This window comes from Bombina bombina, chromosome 9, assembly GCF_027579735.1.
Source record: "Bombina bombina isolate aBomBom1 chromosome 9, aBomBom1.pri, whole genome shotgun sequence".
Classification (NCBI taxonomy): domain Eukaryota; kingdom Metazoa; phylum Chordata; class Amphibia; order Anura; family Bombinatoridae; genus Bombina; species Bombina bombina.
The window spans coordinates 247,254,742-247,277,600 of NC_069507.1; the positions used below are offsets into that span (position 1 = coordinate 247,254,742).

General features: G+C 41.1%; 1 protein-coding gene across 5 annotated transcripts in view; it reads left to right on the forward strand.

The window, feature by feature from the left end:
- XPNPEP1 (X-prolyl aminopeptidase 1) overlaps nt 1-22,859 on the forward strand; it is an 84,682-nt gene that overhangs the window by 58,311 nt on the left and 3,512 nt on the right. For all 5 annotated transcript variants that reach the window (XM_053692771.1, XM_053692770.1, XM_053692769.1 and 2 more), the window contains 4 exons: nt 996-1,065; nt 1,555-1,728; nt 18,965-19,041; nt 20,832-20,930. In XM_053692771.1, the coding sequence (XP_053548746.1) occupies nt 996-1,065; nt 1,555-1,728; nt 18,965-19,041; nt 20,832-20,930 (420 nt within the window). The remainder of the gene's footprint in view (nt 1-995; nt 1,066-1,554; nt 1,729-18,964; nt 19,042-20,831; nt 20,931-22,859) is intronic.

Sequence of the window (22,859 nt, forward strand, 5' to 3'; positions counted from 1 at the left end):
TGCACTTTTAAATCTTCACTTTATCTGCTTATGCCCACTTCATTATATTTATCCTGCTTAGACATTCATTGTCTTGCACCATATGACACATACAGCCTGTCACTATCTTATGGCCTATATGCAGTAATAAACACTGGTGTACACATGTAGCTTAGACATGCAGTCCCCACTAGATGCTGGAAGATAAGGGACTGAACCTCAGTTCATTATAAGTTGCTCCTCTGAGAAACGAATGGGGCTTTGTGTAAATCACCTTTTTCTTCAGCATAGCGGCACTACTAAGACCTCTGTTAGGATTGAGAACAAATAATATATACAAAACTAGATGTAACTACAGTCAAAAATATTGAAGTCTGTACTTTGAGGAATCACAGTAATTTTAAAGTTTACACTCACTCCCTTACTCGCTGTCCCATACACTTTCACCCTTACTCCCAGTCCGTTACACAGTCACTGCTTTACTCCCAGTCCGTTACTCAGTCACTTCTTTACTCCTAGTTCCTTACAATGTCACTCCCTTGCTCCCAGTCCGTTACACCGTTGCTCCCAGTCTGTTACACGGTTGCTCCTTGTCCCTTACAGAGTTGCTCCCAGTCTCTTACACAGTCACTCCCTTAATCCCTGTCTGTTATACAGTCACTCCCTTACTCCCAGTCTCTTATACAGTCACTCCCTTACTCCCAGTCTCTTACACAGTCACTCCCTTAATCCCTGTCTGTTATACAGTCACTCCCTTACTCCCAGTCTCTTATACAGTCACTCCCTTACTCCCAGTCTCTTACACAGTCACTCCCTTATTCCCACTCCCTTACATAGTCACTGCCTTACTCAATCACTCTATTACTAAAGTACCTTACAGTCACCGCTTACTTCCAGGAACCCTCTTTTCTTCAGAGACTCGGCCTGCTATATACTCACTCTAGTAAATCTTCCATCCGTGTACTCAGACAGATCTGCTAATGTGTATCTTGTAATTATTCTTTTTTTTTTTTTAGGAATGCTTCACGTATGTTTTAAAAGGACACATCTCTGTGAGCGCTGCCGTCTTCCCCAACGGAACCAAAGGTTTATGTTTTTTATTATCATTATTAATCACTAATATGTGTATTACTTATATGTAGAAACCACTGTGAATGTGTATAGCCATAAATCAGTTTCCTTACTGAGTATTCATGTCTGTGTTATCCTCATATTGTCAGTACAAGGGGCACTACCTGCTAAACCCTGATCATATATAGAAGTTAAATTACAAGTTACTTGTGGCAATAGAATATGGTGGCACTTTATTAATACATTTGATTAATCATGATGATAATAATATTACTAAGAACCAAATAGCTTTAACCAAAAGGAAACTAAACAATATACTGTATATATTTATTTGAAAAGCATATATGAAAGATTCCATGACAAGCTCTTTTATTTCTTGCATTAGTTCTGTTTATAAATGTAATATTTCATACTCTTGTTGGAGATGTATCGCTAGATCATCTGTTAGACTGTGCCAGTTAGTGACCTGAAACTGATGTATTGCTGTGCCATTGGTTCCTGCAGGGCACCTCCTTGACTCCTTTGCTCGCTCAGCATTGTGGGAGTCTGGTCTGGATTACTTACATGGGACTGGACATGGGGTCGGATCCTTCCTGAATGTTCATGAGGGGCCGTGCGGCATCAGCTACAAAACGTTTGCAGATGAACCGTTGGAAGCTGGAATGATTCTTTCTGATGGTACAAACTATTTTATTGATTAAGTGCAATATATATGTATACATAATCTTATTTTCTGCACAATTTGCTGCTATACAATTTACTTCCATCTCTGGACTCACTTGTACCAGAGCAGTCAAACTCTTCTTCCCCACATAAGGACAAATTATTTAAAGGACCACTCAATACAGTAGAATTCCATAATTAACAAGTGCATAATAAAAATACAATTATTTCACACCTACTCCGAGTTTCAAATAAGCAATAGATTTTTTTTTCTGACAAATTATTTTTCTCCTGTTAAGTGTGGTCAGTCCACGGGTCATCATTACTTCTGGGATATTATCTCCTCCCCTACAGGAAGTGCAAGAGGATTCACCCAGCAGAGCTGCTATATAGCTCCTCCCCTCTACGTCACCCCCAGTCATTCTCTTGCACCCAACGAATAGATAGGATGTGTGAGAGGACTGTGGTGATTTTAATTAGTTTATTACCTTCAATCAAAAGTTTGTTATTTTATAATAGCACCGGAGTGTGTTATTCATTCTCTGGTAGAATTTGAAGAAGAATCTACCTGAGTTTTTTCTATGATTTTAGCCGGAGTAGTTAAGATCATATTGCTGTTTCTCGGCCATCTGAGGAGAGGTAAACTTCAGATCAGAGGACAGCGGGCATATTAATCTGCAAAGAGGTATGTAGCAGCTTATTATTTTCTGACATGGAATTGATGAGAAAATCCTGCCATACCGTTATAATGTAAACTCAGCCTTAAATGCAGTAGATGTAGCTGGTATCAGGCTGTCATGTATGTATATTTTACACTTCAGTATTCTGGGGAATGGTACTTCACTGGATTTATACTGTATGCATAGACTTAACCTAATTTGCAGGGACTTGCAATAGGTTTTAAATAACAATTAATTTATTGAGGTTAAACGTTTTTTTTGCTGGCATGTAAAATCGTTTATTTCTCTGAGGTACTGGGTGAAAAAATGTTTTGGGCACTATTTTTTCCACTTCGCAATAGTTTTGTTTAAATTTAAGCAGTTTACTGATCTCTCTCACTGTTATGTGTGAGGGGGAGGGGCCATTTTTGGCGCTATTACTATGCATCAAAAAACTCAGTCAGAGGTTCATTTTCTTCCTGCATGATCCGGTTCATCTCTACAGAACTCAGGGATCTCCAAAGCTTTTTTTGAGGGAGGTAATCATTCACAGCAGAGCTGTGAAGATTGTAGTTGACTGTGATAAAAACGTTTATTTGTGTATTTTTTCTGCTGCCAGGGTTAGTTATCCTTTGCTAATGGGAACAATCCTTTGCTAAAATTGTATATTTCTTACAAAGATTTGATGCTATAACTTATTTATTTTCAACTGTCATAATTTTTTCTGTGCTTCTTATAGGCACAGTTCGTTTTCATATTATTGTAAATTACTTGAAAAGCATTTCCAAGTTGCTAGTTTATTGCTAGTGTGTTAAACATGTCTGATTCAGAGGAAGATACATGTGCTATATGTGCTAATGCCAAAGTGGAGCCCAATAGAAATTTATGTACTAATTGTATTGATGTTACTTTAAATAAAAGTCAATCTGTACAAACTGAACATATTTCACCTAACAACGAGGGGAGAGTTATGCCGACTAACTCGCCTCACGTGTCAGTACCTGCATCTCCCGCTCGGGAGGTGCGTGATATTGTAGCGCCGAGCACATCTGGGCGGCCATTTCAAATCACATTACAGGATATGGCTACTGTTATGACTGAAGTTTTGGCTAAATTACCAGAACTTAGAGGCAAGCGCGATCACTCTGGGGTGAGAACAGAGTGCGCTGATAATATTAGGGCCATGTCAGACACTGCGTCACAGGTGGCAGAACATGAGGACGGAGAACTTCATTCTGTGGGTGACGGTTCTGATCCAAACAGACTGGATTCAGATATTTCAAATTTTAAATTTAAGCTGGAAAACCTCCGTGTATTACTAGGGGAGGTGTTAGCGGCTCTGAATGATTGTAACACAGTTGCAATACCAGAGAAAATGTGTAGGTTGGATAAATATTTTGCGGTACCGGCGAGTACTGATGTTTTTCCTATACCTAAGAGACTTACTGAAATTGTTACTAAGGAGTGGGATAGGCCCGGTGTGCCGTTCTCACCTCCTCCGATATTTAGAAAAATGTTTCCAATAGACGCCACCACACGGGACTTATGACAGACGGTCCCTAAGGTGGAGGGAGCAGTTTCTACTTTAGCTAAGCGTACCACTATCCCGGTGGAGGATAGCTGTGCTTTTTCAGATCCAATGGATAAAAAAATTAGAGGGTTACCTTAAGAAAATGTTTGTTCAACAAGGTTTTATATTGCAACCTCTTGCATGTATTGCGCCTGTCACGGCTGCAGCAGCATTTTGGTTTGAGTCTCTGGAAGAGACACTTGAATCATCTACACTAGATGAGATTACACTCAAACTTAAAGCCCTTAAGTTAGCTAACTCATTTATTTCAGATGCCGTAGTACATTTAACTAAACTTACGGCTAAGAATTCCGGATTTGCCATTCAGGCACGCAGAGCACTGTGGCTAAAATCCTGGTCAGCTGATGTTACTTCTAAATCTAAATTGCTTAATATACCTTTCAAAGGGCAGACCTTATTCGGGCCCGGGTTGAAAGAGATTATCGCTGACATTACAGGAGGTAAAGGCCATGCCCTGCCTCAGGACAAAGCCAAACCTAGGGCTAGACAGTCTAATTTTCGTTCCTTTCGTAATTTCAAAGCAGGAACAGCATCAACTTCCTCTGCACCAAAACAGGAAGGAGCTGTTGCTCGCTACAGACAAGGCTGGAAACCTAACCAATCCTGGAACAAGGGCAAGCAGGCCAGGAAACCTGCTGCTGCCCCTAAGACAGCATGAATCGAGGGCCCCCGATCCGGGACCGGATCTAGTAAGGGGCAGACTTTCTCTCTTCGCCCAGGCTTGGGCAAGAGATGTTCAGGATCCCTGGGCGTTAGAGATCATATCTCAGGGATACCTTCTGGACTTCAAATCTTCTCCCCCAAGAGGGAGATTTCATCTGTCAAGGTTGTCAACAAACCAAATAAAGAAAGAAGCGTTCCTACGCTGCGTACAAGATCTTTTATTAATGGGAGTGATCCATCCAGTTCCGCGGTTGGAACAAGGACAAGGGTTTTACTCAAATCTGTTTGTAGTTCCCAAAAAAGAGGGACCTTTCAGGCCAATCTTGGATTTAAAGATCCTAAACAAATTCCTAAGAGTTCCATCGTTCAAGATGGAAACTATTCGAACAATTTTGCCCATGATCCAAGAGGGTCAGTACATGACCACAGTGGATTTAAAGGATGCTTACCTTCACATACCGATTCACAGAAATCATTACCGGTATCTAAGGTTTGCCTTTCTAGACAGGCATTACCAGTTTGTAGCTCTTCCATTCGGATTGGCTACGGCTCCAAGAATCTTCACAAAGGTTCTGGGTACTCTTCTGGCGGTACTAAGACCGCGAGGAATTTCGGTAGCTCCGTACCTAGACGACATTCTGATACAAGCTTCAAGCTTTCAAACTGCCAAGTCTCATACAGAGTTCGTACTGGCATTTCTAAGGTCACATGGATGGAAGGTGAACGAAAAGAAGAGTTCTCTCTTTCCACTCACAAGAGTTCCCTTCTTGGGGACTCTGATAGATTCTGTAGAAATGAAGATTTACCTGACAGAAGACAGGTTAACAAAGCTTCAAAATGCATGCCGTGTCCTTCATTCCATTCAACACCCGTCAGTAGCTCAATGCATGGAGGTGATCGGCTTAATGGTAGCGGCAATGGACATGGTACCTTTTGCACGCCTACATCTCAAACCGCTGCAATTGTGCATGCTAAGTCAGTGGAATGGGGATTACTCAGATTTGTCCCCCACTCTGAATCTGAATCAAGAGACCAGAAATTCTCTTCTATGGTGGCTTTATCGGCCACACCTGTCCAGGGGGATGCCATTCAGCAGGCCAGACTGGACAATTGTAACAACAGACGCCAGCCTACTAGGTTGGGGCGCTGTCTGGAATTCTCTGAAGGCTCAGGGACTATGGAATCAGGAGGAGAGTCTCCTTCCAATAAACATTCTGGAATTGAGAGCAGTTCTCAATGCCCTTCTGGCTTGGCCCCAGTTAACAACTCGGGGGTTAATCAGGTTTCAGTCGGACAACATCACGACTGTAGCTTACATCAACCATCAGGGAGGGACAAGAAGCTCCCTAGCAATGATGGAAGTATCAAAGATAATTCGCTGGGCAGAGTCTCACTCTTGCCACCTGTCTGCAATCCACATCCCGGGAGTGGAGAACTGGGAGGCGGATTTCTTAAGTCGTCAGACTTTTCATCCGGGGGAGTGGGAACTTCATCCGGAGGTCTTTGCCCAGATACTTCGACGTTGGGGCAAACCAGAGATAGATCTCATGGCGTCTCGTCAGAACGCCAAGCTTCCTCGCTACGGGTCCAGATCCAGGGATCCGGGAGCGGTTCTGATAGATGCTTTGACAGCACCTTGGACCTTCGGGATGGCTTATGTGTTTCCACCCTTCCCGATGCTTCCTCGATTGATTGCCAGAATCAAACAGGAGAGAGCATCAGTGATTCTAATAGCACCTGCATGGCCACGCAGGACTTGGTATGCAGATCTAGTGGACATGTCATCCTGTCCACCTTGGTCTCTACCTCTGAAACAGGACCTTCTGATCCAGGGTCCATTCAAACATCAAAATCTAACTTCTCTGAAGCTGACTGCTTGGAAATTGAACGCTTGATTTTATCAAAACGTGGGTTTTCTGAGCCAGTTATTGATACCTTAATACAGGCTAGGAAGCCTGTTACCAGAAGGATTTACCATAAAATATGGCGTAAATACTTATATTGGTGCGAATCCAAGAGTTACTCATGGAGTAAGGTTAGGATTCCAAGGATATTGTCTTTTCTACAAGAAGGTTTAGAAAAGGGGTTATCCGCTAGTTCTTTAAAGGGACAGATTTCAGCTCTGTCCATTCTTTTACACAAACGTCTGTCAGAAGTTCCGGACGTTCAAGCTTTTTGTCAGGCTTTAGCTAGGATCAAGCCTGTGTTTAAAACTGTTGCTCCGCCATGGAGTTTGAACTTAGTTCTTAATGTTTTACAGGGTGTTCCGTTTGAACCCCTTCATTCCATTGATATCAAGTTGTTATCTTGGAAAGTTCTGTTTTTAATGGCTATTTCCTCGGCTCGAAGAGTTTCTGAGTTATCTGCCTTACATTGTGATTCTCCTTATCTGATTTTTCATTCAGACAAGGTAGTTCTGCGTACTAAACCTGGGTTCCTACCTAAGGTGGTCACTAACAGGAATATCAATCAAGAGATTGTTGTTCCATCTTTGTGTCCTAATCCTTCCTCGAAGAAGGAACGTCTGCTACACAATCTAGATGTAGTCCGTGCCCTGAAATTTTATCTACAGGCAACTAAGGATTTTCGTCAAACGTCTTCCCTGTTTGTCGTTTATTCTGGTCAGAGGAGAGGTCAAAAAGCTTTGGCTACCTCTCTCTCTTTTTGGCTTCGTAGCATAATACGATTAGCCTATGAGACTGCTGGACAGCAGCCTCCTGAAAGAATTACAGCTCATTCTACTAGAGCTGTGGCTTCCACTTGGGCCTTTAAGAATGAGGCTTCTGTTGAACAGATTTGCAAGGCTGCAACTTGGTCTTCTCTTCATACTTTTTCCAAATTTTACAAATTTGACACTTTTGCTTCTTCGGAGGCTGTTTTTGGGAGAAAGGTTCTTCAGGCAGTGGTTCCCTCCGTATAAAGAGCCTGCCTGTCCCTCCCGTCATCCGTGTACTTTTGCTTTGGTATTGGTATCCCAGAAGTAATAATGACCCGTGGACTGACCACACTTAACAGGAGAAAACAAAATTTATGCTTACCTGATAAATTCATTTCTCCTGTAGTGTGGTCAGTCCACGGCCCGCCCTGTTTTTTATGGCAGGCTAAGAATTTTTTTTTTGGATTATACTCCAGTCACCACTACACCCTTGGGCTTCTCCTTTCTCGTTGGTCCTTTGGTCGAATGACTGGAGGTGACGTAGAGGGGAGGAGCTATATAGCAGCTCTGCTGGGTGAATCCTCTTGCACTTCCTGTAGGGGAGGAGATAATATCCCAGAAGTAATGATGACCCGTGGACTGACCACACTACAGGAGAAATGAATTTATCAGGTAAGCATAAATTTTGTTTTTTCTCCCATTTTCCGGCCCCCTGTATCATGTGACAGACATCATCCAATCACAGACTAGTATACAAATATGAGCTGTGAGCTTGTACACATGCTCAGTAGGATCTTGTTCCCCAGAAAGTGTGAATATAAAAAGACACTGCAACATTTTATAATGGAAGTAAATTTGAAAGGATCTTAAAACTGCTGCTCTATCTGAATCATAAAAGTTTATTTTGACTTGAGTGTCCGCTTGTGAACTGTGTATCTGGCTAAGGGGTGTAACCTACATTTCTGTTTGAAAACGCATACATTACAGTACAGTGCTCAATAAAATAAGCACTTTAAAAAAAAAACATTGAAAGTTCAATGTGTAAAATCATAAAGTACGCATTAAAATGCTATGAAATTTGTATTAAAAGTATAAAACAAAATGCAAGTTTACATTACATTTACAGGAAAAAAATCTTATTTAATATACAAATATAATTTTAAAATTCAAAGTTAAAATTGTACCAAAAATTACAAATTTCAAAATGTACTTTCTGACGACACAATGAGTCCACGGATCATCTAATTACTATTGAGAATATCACTCCTGCCCAGCAGGAGGAGGCAAAGAGCACCACAGCAAAGCTGTTAAATATCAGTTCCCCTTCCCTCTAACCCCAGTCATTCTTTTTGCCTACGTTAGATCAAAGAAGTGGTAAAGTTAGGTGTTTGAAAAGATTCTTCAATCAAGTGTGTTTTTTTTTGTGTTTTTTTTTGCAACACAAGCTTGTGTTGTTTGTTCTGCTAGGGTGTAGCCATAGGCCATATCAGTCTCTTCAGTAGAGCAGTGGTGGCTTTCAAGCAATGGGAACTTGTGGGATATAATTCTCAGTGCACTTCCCATATATTTAATGCTGCCCTAATACTGAAAGCCTGAGTAAGATTACTCAGACTTTATCTTCTTTTCCACAGGTCCATGTGAGGGAGAGGACCTCTCAAACCTAGTGAACTGCCTTACTGCTGGGCAGATTTCTAAAGGTAAGTGTTAAGTTTATTTTTCTGGGGACACAGGAAAATTGGCACTTTATTTATAATAATGGACACAAAAGATGACATTATCCTTGGGAGTAGAGAATTACGTTATAAGGGCAGTAATGGCAGGCACTGGGGACGAGGAGATGTGGCTCATGTGCGTTTTCACAACTCCCGACGGCTTTATTTTACAAGTCATTTGCCGACTGGGAGGTTTACTTTGATACGCCCACGATGGGCGGCGCTAGCTATACGGCAATGTTTGCATGCTCTTTTTGTCTCTCACTTCATTTCCAGTGTTACGGAGAGTGGTGACAAGCGGTTAAGAAGTATTTCTATGCTACATTATGGTGACGCAGCAGAACAGCCTCAGATACGTTATTAAAGAGTATTAGATTGAGTCCGGATGTCTACTATCTGTGAAATATACGCTCCGGTGGCAGGTAGGCACCTCAGCAAAACTGATGTGTGGAGATTGTCTGCTGTTTATTGTAAACATTTTACATTTTTCTTGTAGAGCAAAATAAAAACGCTTACATTTAACATTTAAAGTTAAGATATAGGTTTATCCAATTTTAATTTGCTCAATTGTGAATTAAGATGGACCAAGAGGCCCTGCAAGACGTTACATGTACTTTATGTTTTGATGCTAATGTGGAACCACCAATCCCTTTCTGTTCCTCATGTATTGAGAGAACTTTACAGTTCAGGGATAGACAGCCAACATTGTCTGGGGCGGATGCTGTTCAGGAGCCTTCTGACAATGTTCAATATATACTGCAGCTTTCTCCTCAAGTGTCCGAAAACTTAGCGTCCATACAGCCAGTGCCCTGCGCTTCCTCCACTACTCCCACCTGGAGTTACCTTGCAAGACATCGCTTCTCTCATGTCCTCTGTGGTTTCTGATGCATTGTCTGCTTTTCCCATGCTGCAGGGAAAGTGCAAGAGGAAAAGTAAACAATCAGTGAGTGAGGTTACCGACACAGTTGTTGCTATTTCAAATGCCCCCTCCCAGAAGCTTGAGGAGGAGGATACTTCGGTAGCATCTGAGGGTGAAATCTCAGACTCGGTGTAATTCTTCCTACTGATAGTTGTATCCTTCAGGTTTAAGCTAGAACACCTCCGTCTGTTACTCAAGGAGATTTTAGCTACTCTGGACGACAGCAACACCATGGTCGCTGTCAATCCTAAAAAATCCAGTAAGCTAAATAAATATTTTTATGTACCTTCCAAGGTGGAAGTTTTTCCTGTACCAGATCGAGCTACTGAGATTATTGCTAAGGAATGGGAGAGACCAGGTATCCCTTTTTCTCCATCCCCTGTATTTAAAAAAGATGTTTTCTATAGCAGATTCTATAAAGGAATCTTGGCAGACGGTACCCAAAGTGGAAGGGTCAATTTCCATGCTTGCCAAAAGAACTACTATTCCTATAGAGGATAGTTGTTCCTTTAAGGATCCTAAGGAAAAGAAGTTAGAGGGGTTACTCAAGAAAATGTATGTATACCAGGGTTTACAATGGCAACCCGCAGTTTGCATTGCTACTGTCACTAGTGCGGCAGCATACTGGTTTGATGCATTGTCTGAATCTATTCGGACAGACACTCCCGTCGAAGAAATCCAGGATAGGATAAAAACCCTTAAGTTGTCCAACTCCTTTATATCGGATGCTTTCCTTCAGGTTATTAAGCTGGGAGCTAAGATTTCCGATTTTGCCACACTGGCCCGCAGAGCTTTATGGTTTAAAATCTTGGTCTGCGGATGTGTCATCTAAGTCTAAACTTTTGGTGATTCCTTACAAAAGAAAGACTTTGTTTGGGCGGGGGTTAACAGAAATAATTTCTGACATCACGGGAGGAAAGGGACATTTCCTCCCTCCAGGATAAGAGATATAAACAAAAAGGGACGTCAGAGTAATTTTCGTTCCTTTCAAAATTTCAAGGGAAATCCTTCCACTTCCTCCTCCAAGCAGGAGCAGTCCAAGCCTTCCTGGAGACTCAATCAGTCTTGAAACAAGGGAAAACAATCCAAAAAGCCTGCTATTTAGTCAAAAGCAGCATGAAGGGTCTGCCCCGATCCGGAACCGGGTCTTGTAGGGGGCAGACTTTCATTCTTCACTCAGGCTTGGCTTTGAGATGTTCAGGATCCCTGGGCGGTGGACATTGTGTCCCAGGGATACAAATTAGAGTTCAAAGCCCTTCCTCCCAGGGGCAGGTTTCTGCTTTCAAGATTATATGTAGACCAGACAAAAAAAAAAAAGCGTTCTTACACTGTGTTCGGGACCTCTTCGACCTGGGAGTGATAGTTCCTGTTCCAATGCAGGAATGGGGTCAGGGGTTCTATTCCAATCTGTTCGTGGTTCCCAAAAAGGAGGGAACCTTCAGACCGATTTTATATCTCAAGAGTCTAAACAAATTCCTCAGAGTGCCGTCCTTCAAGATGGAAACTATCCGTTCCATTATTCCTTTGGTCCAAGAGGGTCAATTTATGACAACGGTTGATTTAAAGGAATGCGTACCTGCATGTTCCCATACACAGGGATCATCACAAGTTTCTAAGGTTTGCATTTCTAGACGAACACTTTCAGTTCATGGCTCTTCCATTCGGTCTTGCCACAGCTCCCAGAATTTTCTCAAAGGTTCTGGAATCCTTGCTAGTGGTGCTCGCATTGCAGTGGCACCTTCTCTGGATGACATTCTAGTTCAGACGCCTTCCTTTCAACAAGCAAGATCTCACACTGAAATTTTGTTATGTTTCCTGCAGTCTCACGGATGGAAGGTGAATTTGGAAAAGAGTTCCTTGGTTCCAAAAACAAGGGTAATTTTCTTGGGAACCATAATAGATTCCTTGCCAATGAAGATTTTTCTGACAGAAGTCAGGAAATCAAAGATTTTGATACTTGCCTAGCACTTCAGTCCTCTCCTCGGCCATCAGTGGCTCAGTGCATGGAGGTAATCGGGCTGATGGTAGCGGCAATGGACATCATCCCGTTCGCCCATTTCCACATCAGACCTCTGCAGTTAAGCATGCTCAGGCAGTGGAACGGAGATTACGCGGATCTGTCTCCGCGATTACAACTGGATTACAAAGGGAAGTGATCCCAGAATTGCTGGAAAAGGCAAAAATGCTAATGTCTCCCAGCTGACCTTGTTGTCTATATTATAGAAAGAGGTAACTGGCTGGGAGTGTGCTTAGAGCATATTACAACATTTAAATCAAAGAAAAAACCCTATTGAGAGAATAGGGAAAGTATGCTCTTTCTACACATAAAGTATATATTTTTCCACTTAAAATTTAACTTTTACTAGTTATAGTTAAAAAAAAAAAAAAAAAAAAAAAAAAAAAAAAGGCAGCAGAAGCCCCAAGGGGCTTCCTATTTATTTTAACTGCACTCTGTTAATTTCAGACTATCTACTAAATTGATATTTTTATTTGTTGTTGTAACATTTGTTGTAACATTTGGGACATATTGTGGGAAGGATGGGGATGTGATTTATAGCATATTTAGTATAAAAAAGTGGCTTATCTACCCTAATATAGGGCAATACAGGACACAGTTCCTAAATAGAGGCTCTTACATTTTCCTAATATCATTGATTTTTTTCCCCTCCTCCTCATATGTGATAAACAACCTAAAATCAGCAACATTGAAGTACTTTATACAAGTCACAGTTACAGAGTTGTGTTTTTAACTATTTTCCTGGCACGCTAGATATAATTTCTATTTCTGCTGCCTTTTTTAACTATAACTAGTAAAAGTTAAATTTTAAGTGGAAAAATATATACTTTGTGTAGAAAGAGTATACTTCCCCCTATTCTCTCAGTAGGTTTTTTTTCTTTGATCTCTCCCAGGGAACCTGCTTTCTCAGACCCTCTTGGGTGATTGTGACAACAGATGCCAGCCTTCTGGGATGGGGAGCAGTCTGGGGCTCTCTAAAGGCTCAGGGAACATGGACTCGGTCGGAGTCTGTTCTAACCATAAACATTCTGGAACTGAGAGCGATCTTCAATGCTCTCCTGGCCTGGCCTCAGTTTGCTTTGGCCCAGTTCATCAGGTTCCAGTCGGACAATATAACCTCAGTGGCTTACATCAACCATCAGAGAGGAGCTCGGAATTCCTTGGCTATGACAGAGGCAGAGACCCACAACTGCTGTCTGTCGGTGATCCACATTCCAGGAGTGGATAACTGGGAGGCGGACTTCCTGAGCAGGCAGACCTTTTCACCCGGGGGAGTGGGAGCTCCATCCGGAAGTGTTTTCCAGCCTGATTCTCAAATGGGGTCAGCCAACATTGTCTAGGGCGGATGCTGTTCAGGAGCCTTCTGACAATGTTAAATATATGCCGCAGCTTTCTCCTCAAGTGTCCGAAAACTTAGCGTCCATACAGCCAGTGCCCTGCGCTTCCTCCACTACTCCCACCTGGAGTTACCTTGCAAGACATCGCTTCTCTCATGTCCTCTGTGGTTTCTGATGCATTGTCTGCTTTTCCCATGCTGCAGGGAAAGTGCAAGAGGAAAAGTAAACAATCAGTGAGTGAGGTTACTGACACAGTTGTTTCTATTTCAAATGCCCCCTCCCAGAAGCTTGAGGAGGAGGATACTTCGGTAGCATCTGAGGGTGAAATCTCAGACTCAGTGTAATTCCTCCTACTGATAGTTGTATCCTTCAGGTTTAAGCTAGAACACCTCCGTCTGTTACTCAAGGAGATTTTAGCTACTCTGGACAACAGCGACACCATGGTCGCTGCCAATCCTAAAAAATCCAGTAAGCTAAACAAATATTTTGATGTGCCTTCCATGGTGCAAGTTTTTCCTGTACCAGATCGAGCTACTGAGATTATTGCTAAGGAATGGGAGAGACCAGGTATCCCTTTTTCTCCATCCCCTGTATTTAAAAAGATGTTTTCTATAGCAGATTCTATCAAGGAATCTTGGCAGACGGTACCCAAAGTGGAAGGGTCAATTTCCATGCTTGCCAAAAGAACTACTATTCCTATAGAGGATAGTTGTTCCTTTAAGGATCCTATGGATAAGAAGTTAGAGGGGTTACTCAAGAAAATATATGTACACCAGGGTTTACAATTCAGTGGGCAGAGACCAACAACTGCTGTCTGTCGGTGATCCACATTCCAGGAGTGGACAACTGGGAGGCGGACTTCCTGAGCAGGCAGACCTTTTGACCCGGGGGAGTGGGAGCTCCATCCGGAAGTGTTTTCCAGCCTGATTCTCAAATGGCATCAGCCGGAATTGGATCTCATAGCGTCTCGGTAGAATGCCAAGCTCCCGAGGTACGGGTCGAGGTCAAGGGACCCTCAGGCTGTACTGATTGACGCTCTGGCGGTACCTTGGAATTTCAGTCTCGCATACCCATTTCCTCAGTTCGCTCTTCTACCTTGGGTCATTGATCGAATCAGGCAGGAAAGGGCGTCAGTGATCCTCATTGCACCGGCGTGGCCTTGCATGATTTGGTATGCATACCTTGTTGACATGTCATCTCTTCCACCTTGGAGACTTTCGTTGAGGAAGGAACTTCTACTTCAAGGGCCCTTTCTTCATCCAAATCTCGTTTCTCTGAAGCTGACTGCTTGGACGCTTAATTTTATCCAAGCGTGGATTATCGGAATCGGTCATTGAGACCATGATTCAGGCTCGTAAACCTGTGACTAGAAAGATTTACCATAAAATATGGCATAAATATCTATATTGGTGTGAATCCAAGGGCTTCTTTTGGAGTAGAGTTAGGATTCCTAGAATTCTGTCCTTTCTCCAAGTAGGTTTGGAGAAGGGTTTATCAACAAGTTCCCTAAAGGGTCAAATATCTGCCTTGTCTATTTTGTTACATAAGCGTCTGGCGGACGTCCCAGATGTGCAAGCGTTTTGTCAGGCCTTGGTCAGGATCAGGCCTGTGTTCAAACCAGTTACTCTTCCCTGGAGTCTTAATTTAGTTCTTAAGGTTCTTTAAGGGGCTCCGTTTGAGCCTATGCATTCCTTAGATATTAAGTTTTTATCTTGGAAAGTTTTGTTTCTTGTTGCTATTTCATCTACTCGTAGAGTGTCAGAGCTCTAGGCATTACAGTATGATTCTCCTTACCTTATTTTTCATTCGGATAAGGTGGTTTTACGTACCAAATTAGGGTTTCTCCATAAAGTAGTTTCAGACCGGAACATTAATCAGGAGATTGTTGTTCCTTCCTTGTGTCCTAATCCTTCTTCTCAGAAGGAACGGCTTCTGCACAATCTGGACATGGTATGTGCACTAAAATTCTATTTACAGGCGACTAAGGATTTTCGTCAGTCTTCTGCTCTGTTTGTGGTATTCTCTGGGAAACGTAAGGGACAGAAAGCAACGGCTACTTCTCTTTTTTTGTGGCTGAAGTGTATTATTCGCTTTGCCTATGAAACTGCAGGACAGCAGCTTCCTGAGAGAGTTATGGCTCATTCTACGAGTGCTGTTTCCTCTTCTTGGGCATTCAAAAATGAAGCTTCTGTGGAACAGATTTGTAAGGCTGAACTTGGTCCTCTCTTCACACTTTTTCAAAATTCTATAAATTTGACACTTTTGCCTTGGCTGAGGCCGCTTTTGGGAGAAAAGTTCTTCAAGCAGTGGTGCCTTCAGTTTTAGGTTCCCTGTCTTGTCCCTCCCTTATCATCTGTGTACTCTAGCTTGGGTATTGATACCCAATAGTAATTAGATGATCCGTGGACTCATCGTGTCATTAAAAAGAAAACAAAATTTATGCTTACCTGATAAATTTCTTTCTTTCTTGACATGAGTCCACGGCCCGCCCTGTTCTTTAGACAGGTTGTTGGTATGTTATAAACTTCAGACACCTCTGCACCTTGTTGCTTCCTTTCTCTCCTTTTACTTAGGCCAAATTACTGGGGTTAGAGGGAAGGGAGGTGATATTTAACAGATTTGCTGTGGTGCTCTTTGCCGCCTCCTGCTGGGCAAGAGTGATATTCCCAATAGTAATTAGATGATCCATGGACTCATTGTGTCAAGAAAGAAAGAAAGAAATTTATCAGGTAAGCATAAATTTTGTTTTTTTTGTAAAATGATTCTTGCACCATTGGAGACTGAACAGGGTGTATGAAGTTCTCTCGCAGGTCTGATAGTATTCGCTAAAAATGTTACAACTTTATGTTGAAATTGTTTTTATTGCATTTTTACAAAGTTTATAAACAAAGATCAATAATCCAATAAAATACAGATAATACTATGTCTACACAAAGCATGTTATGTGTTACATAAAAAGTGCTGTCAAATAATAAATTATTCAAGAACTGTCAATATTATCATTGCCTTATGCCTTAGGAAAGTATTACATTTAAATCTAGAGGGCAATATACAAAACATCTTGACTACACCAACATATCTGACCTCGCTAAATCAACTGGATTAACTGGATCCACTGGATCCCGGCTCTCACCCCCCAAAGCAAGCACCCACTTCCAATAGCGAGAAGAGTCTACACCCCTCTTCCTTCCCTAGGTTCATGAAACATAAAGGGTTCCCATTGTCTAAGACATTTTTCTTTTGTGTTCAGCTTCTCGGCTGCCAAGCTAGCCATGTTGTAATGATATACTATTTTATCACTTATGTACGCAAAGCTGGGTGGTAAAGTCTTCCAGAATTGCGCTAGGCTAACTCTAACTATTGTGCAGATGGTCATGACTAATCTACTGTATCTTCTTGGGATTTGGGGGACCTGAAAATGCAACAAGGCCTGTTCCGGAGTTAAAACTATTTGTGTTTGAAATATAGAGCTCAAAAGAGCTGAGGTCTTGTTCCAGATTTCCCTAATCTTTCCACATTCCCACCACATATGTAAATACGAACCTCTTTCCCCACATCCCCTGTAGCATAACTGTGAAGGCTGATTTTCCAGTCCGCCAAACCTAGTAGGGTGAAGATGCCACTTAAATGCTACTTTAATAAAATGTTATTTAAGAGCGGCATTAGGTGAAAACGAGATACCATAACTTAGATTATCAATCCATGTTTTGAGAGGCCAAATCAAAATTTTACAACTTTAAGTCTCCAGCACATCATTCTAAAAAAGAAAAACAGAGGCGCTCATGGTGAGGAGCGTCATGTGAGAGTAACAAAGCAGGCAAGACTCCACTCACTTGTAGGAATGCACAATATTGTGCTGATTAGGCAGAATAATGTACTGTTGGCTGGTGTGTTCCAGAGTCCTGCCGGTGGCGATTCTTCCTGGGTGCCTGGATTTTCTGTTTGTGACTTTTGTGACGTCTTCCACTTTATTTAATTATGTTTCTGTTAGTTTGTTTTTATATTGTGTGCCCTCTTTCACTTTTGCTTTGTATTGGGTTGAATAATCCACTTGGCTTTAGTTTTACATTTTAAAGGGACAGTATACACTAATTTTCATATAACTGCATGTAATAGACACTACTATAAAGAATAAGATGCACAGATACTGATATAAAAATCCAGTATAAAACCTTTTAAAAACTTACTTAGAAGCTTCCAGTTTAGCTCCTCCTTCCTTTGCATATTAAAAGACCCTTTACACAAACAGGAGCAAGCTGGAGTAGGTATCTGACGGTATTCTCCTAAAGCTTTGGGGCTGGGTTAGGAGTCTGAAAATCAGAGCAATGTTATTTAAAAATAAACAAAACTATACATTTAAAAAAAAACTGTATGGGCTATATAAATAGATCTACAAAACATGTATGCAAAGAAAAATCTAGTGTATAATATGTCCCTTTTAAGTCTCGCTGTTTTATCTTGCATAGTGAAAGCTGGCCAGTATTCTTCTTCAAAATGAACAAAATCACTAATTGTAGATCTGTAGTGATCTCCCTCTGCACCAGTATGGCATTGCTCACTCTTTCAACAAAATCACATTAACCGCCACTGTCAAACCTGCTATGCCAGGCACATTTTCAACCCTTTAAAAAAAAAAATAAAAAAAAAATAGATCAATTCTCCAAAAGCACTGTTTCCTAGGGGGTGATAAGGAGCTATACAAAGGAAAAGTAAACTATTTGTACATTAAACACTGAAGTGGAAAAAAAGAATATGCATAAAATAACCAGCACTAAAGATCGTCGATTATATCAATAAACCAAAAGTCCAGAAAACCCTAAAACGAGTCTGCTCCTCTTCATACCGTTCGGGAAAACCTCTTCAGATTCTGCAGACCACAAACAAGATGGCGCCTCGTAGTGTAACATACTTCAAGAATGTGTTCGTCTAACATAAGAAACCCAAAATGGGACACTCACATTTAGCTGAGCATTAAGTTTCAATTAGTGCTGAAAATTTCAACCCTGCACCCTCCTGGGCCACTACCCACAGCTGTGCACCCTCTAGACATATCTGTTCAGAGCTCTTTTCTTTGCATACCAGCGTAATCACTCACTCAAGTTAGTCACATTCAGGGCCACTGTAGCCACCCCACTCACACTAGCTGTTTCTCCTGCCAGGTTATATGTGCTCCTGCCAGGCCCTATGTGCTCCTCGCTGCTCCTGCCAGGCCCTATGTGCTCCTCGCTGCTCCTGCCAGGCCCTATGTGCTCCTCGCTGCTCCTGCCAGGCCCTATGTGCTCCTCGCTGCTCCTGCCAGGCCCTATGGGCTCCTCGCTGCTCCTGCCAGGCCCTATGTGCTCCTCGCTGCTCCTGCCAGGCCCTATGGGCTCCTCGCTGCTCCTGCCAGGCCCTATGTGCTCCTCGCTGCTCCTGCCAGGCCCTATGGGCTCCTCGCTGCTCCTGCCAGGCCCTATGGGCTCCTCGCTGCTCCTGCCAGGCTATATGAGCTGCACTTTCCCCGTTCACTCCAGTTACAGTCAGCTCATCACCTCAGGAACGTTGCACCAGGAGCACCTCTGTTTAGCCCACTCACAGATTCCTCTAGGACAATCACTCAGTCCACTGCTTCCCTAATCATACCAGACTAGGTTACTGTGCTTCTTCCTGATCACACAAGATGTGCTGCATCCATACTTTTTGTTTGTGCTTTTGCAGAGCCGGGGTACTACGAAGATGGTTCCTTTGGCATCAGAATTGAGAACCTGGTTCTGGTGGTTGCTGCTAAAACAAAGGTGAATTTGACTTTTGCATGTTTTTATGTTTTTGTTTGTTTATTTATAAATCTAGAAGAATGAATTATTGAGAAGTAACAGAATAGTAAATATTAAACATTTTTCTTTCATGATTCAGATAGAGCATAGATATTAAATAACTTTCCAATTTACTTTGCTTCAATCACTTGGTATCCTTTGTTTAAGAATCAGCAGTGCACTACTGGGAGTTAGCTGAACACATAGAGTGAGCCAATAACAAGGCATACCTGTGCAGCCACTAATCAGCAGCTAACTCAGAGTAGTACACAGCTGCTTCTTAGCCTACCTAGGTATGCCTGTCAACAAAGGATACCAAAAGAACAAAGCAAATTAGATAATAGTAGTAAAATGGAAAGTATAGAATTGTATGTTCTATCTGAATCATGAAAGTTTCATTTTGACTTAATTGTCCCTTTAAGTGTTTATTTTTTACAACAGTATTTGGGACAGAGAATTAAAATGTGTTTTTTATTCTGCTGCTATGTTGTGACAAAAGAGCATAGCATAATGGTGCCCCCCACATGTTGCAAGCAGCACTTTACACTGTGTAGTTAAATAGTGATTTTCATTTTAATCTAGTTTACTCACAATAATGCATTGCTTTGTCCTATCTGGCATCTAGGGAGTTAACCCTATGTCTAACATGGCCATTTGCAATATTCCTGAAAAAGGGCAACTTTATCCCTTTGGGTACATTTTATAGGGTATAAAATGTTATTTTTTTTAAATAGTAGAATCTGTATCTTTAAAGGGACATTAAACACTTTGAGATAGTAATATAAAATTATAAATCGTATATATTTTTTAAATTGTGGCACTCTTTGCCTAAGCAGGTAGTAAATGCCAATACCTTAGATAAATTTAAAAATGGTTTAGATACATTTCTGACTAGAAAGAGAATTCAGGGATAATATTGCTTATGTTAAACGAGTCACGTTTTTAATGGGATTCATTTAAGATCAATTTGAGCTTTTATTGTGTGTGTGTATATATATATATATATATATATATATATATATATATATATATTTGTATAGGTTGAACTTGATGGACTTCTATCTTTTTTCAACCTCATCTACTATGTTACTATGTATATGTAAAAAGGTCTGCATTGTACTTTTATTATTTATTTTGTCCCTTTTCCTGTAATTACATTCTGAAATTGTGAGCAGTTCAGTTCCTGCGTGGATTATAACAGTGCTCTGCGCCATTGGCTGCACACTCTAGTGACCTATTTATAAATGTCCCTAATAGGCCAGCAGAAGGTAACTTAAGTTACAACATGGCAGCTCCCATTGTTCTATAGACACTAAAACTTATTTTGTCCATATTTAAACAGCTAATGAAACTAAAAAATACATCTACTTGTTGTTCTCAGACAAATCTTTTCTTTGAATGTATTATTCTATCTGGCATTTATTTAGTGTTTAATTTCCCTTTAAGTGCAGCAGTAGCGGACTCCCTAGAGAAGAGAGCACTTTGTATTAGGATGTGAGTCACTAACAAATCTAACTAAACACTAATAGAACCTGAAATTGTTTAATACGCTGGAAATCCTTATTCTAAATTAACTATTTTAAAACTGCTCACGTCTCTCCTCAGGGTATAAACCTTTTAAACAATTTGCATTATACCTTTTTAATGTAGCATTTTTCACAATTCCCAAAGCAAATGTTGCTTTTTGCAGCTGCATCTCATTTCGTCTGAAGAAGAGAAATAATAATTCTCACACCGATATATAAAAGTAACGAGTTTATTTTAATTTTCAGTATGACTTCAGAAACAGAGGAAGCCTGACATTTGAGCCCATTACACTGGTACCCATACAGACAAAAATGATCAGTGCGGATTTACTGACACAGAAAGAGGTATGGATCAGACCTAACGTGTCTGTGTGTAACTAAATATCCACAAAACGTTTGTGGCTAATGATTTTGTTTAAATGGTGCACGAGTAGTATATGAAGGGATATGTTGTCAAACTTAATTTGACAGGTACCACGCCCCCTGTTATGCAAAGCACATACACTTTTATATGCAAATCCCACCCACTCTCCCAAGGTTTTACACCCCTCTCCACCCACTTTTTAATATTTCACACCCCTTTTATGGTGTATTGCCTTTTATGAGGTTTTTAATTTTAATAGTAATTTTACTGTTCTAGTAATGCTCTAGAGACCATAATGCAGAGAAGCTATCTATTTTATAGCTCCTTTTGTGCAATACCCTTGGACTCTACGCAGAGAAGATATTTTGTATTTTTCTTTTTAAATCCACTTTTTATGAGTCCTTTGCATTAAAAATACATTCTGCTTTTTAATTTAATAGTGTTAAAAGCTTAAAGATATTAATGCAATTAAACAATACATGAAAGCTTAACAATCACAATTGATAGTTTATTATAACATTAAAATAACTCTTAACCTAACAAAAGAAGGCAATACACCATAAAAGGGTGTGAAATAAGAGTGGGCGGATAGGGGTGGAATTCTTGGGAAGAGTGGGCGGGATTTGCATTAAAAAGGTGGGGTCTGCATAAAAGGGGGCGTAGTAACTGTCAAGATTATTATTATTATTATTATTATTCTTTATTTATAACTTCTTTATTTATAAAGCGCCAACAGATTCCGCAGTGCTGCCCATGGGTACAAGGATAACAGTACAATGGAGAAACAATACGATAAGACAAAATTTTACTGACAAAAACAGGGGGAATTGAGGGTCCTATTCCCGTGGGAATTTACAATCTAGATAGGTTATCCCTACATATAGTGCACTGGAGTCCTCAGAATATAACTGTTTGATAGTAGAATAGGGGAGTTTAAAAGGGCACACAATGTTACAGCTGTATATACAATGGTGTCACCTTTCAAACACCCCCAGGTGCCAATCTGATTGTGCTTAGCTGTTGATAGGTTCATGCACGAGCTTAATCCCCTTTAGTGCGCATGATAACCACACACGCTGAGCCTTGTGTGAGGATGACGACCGCATGTCATATTGGGGATCACCATTGTGATCTGGGTCCTGGCGACTCCCCATTAGCACAGCAGCTGAGGAAAGAGATTGCATTCTCCTTCCCTATTGATGCAGAGGGTGGAACTGCCGATGATCTCACCATGTGTGCACATGATTCCATCGCAAGGAACATCTCTCAGCCCCCAGTCCACTTACAGAGACTATAGAGACCTCCCTGTTAAATGTAGGTTATCCCTGTAAATACGGCAATAACCTATAGCAACAAAGTGCTGTTAACCCTGAGGTAGAATCTAACCAAGCCCCTGTCCCCCTGCTTGTTTACGCTAGAGGAGCACACAACCACTCATTTAAACAAATACTCATGTACATGGGAAATTCATGTGTAAATGCATTGAGAAGCAAACAACTGAAAATGGGTTATTGCTGTCAGTGATTTTTAGTAATCACTTGAAAAGTTATTAATCAGGGACACGTTAAGTTTATATCGTTTTTAGATTATCTTTTGAAGAGTTTATGTAGTGTTTAAATGTTTGCTGATTTCGGATGCATTGTGTAACTATTGGAGCGTGTCTTGTAATGCTGTAGGCGGTTATATAGCTAGACTACAGCCCTAGGGCAGAGAGTAAGAATCGCTATAAATCAGCTATCCCCTCAGGCAATGCTTGATGGAAACACCTACGGTTGGCAGAGCACCTACAGAAGCTGCATAAAGCCAGTTATACAGTAGCAAAGTACAAAAAATCACTATGGTTAACGTCATTTGCCTGTGATGCAGTAGTGACGTAGGTTATACTGTGTAAAATTGTGTTTTATGTTGCT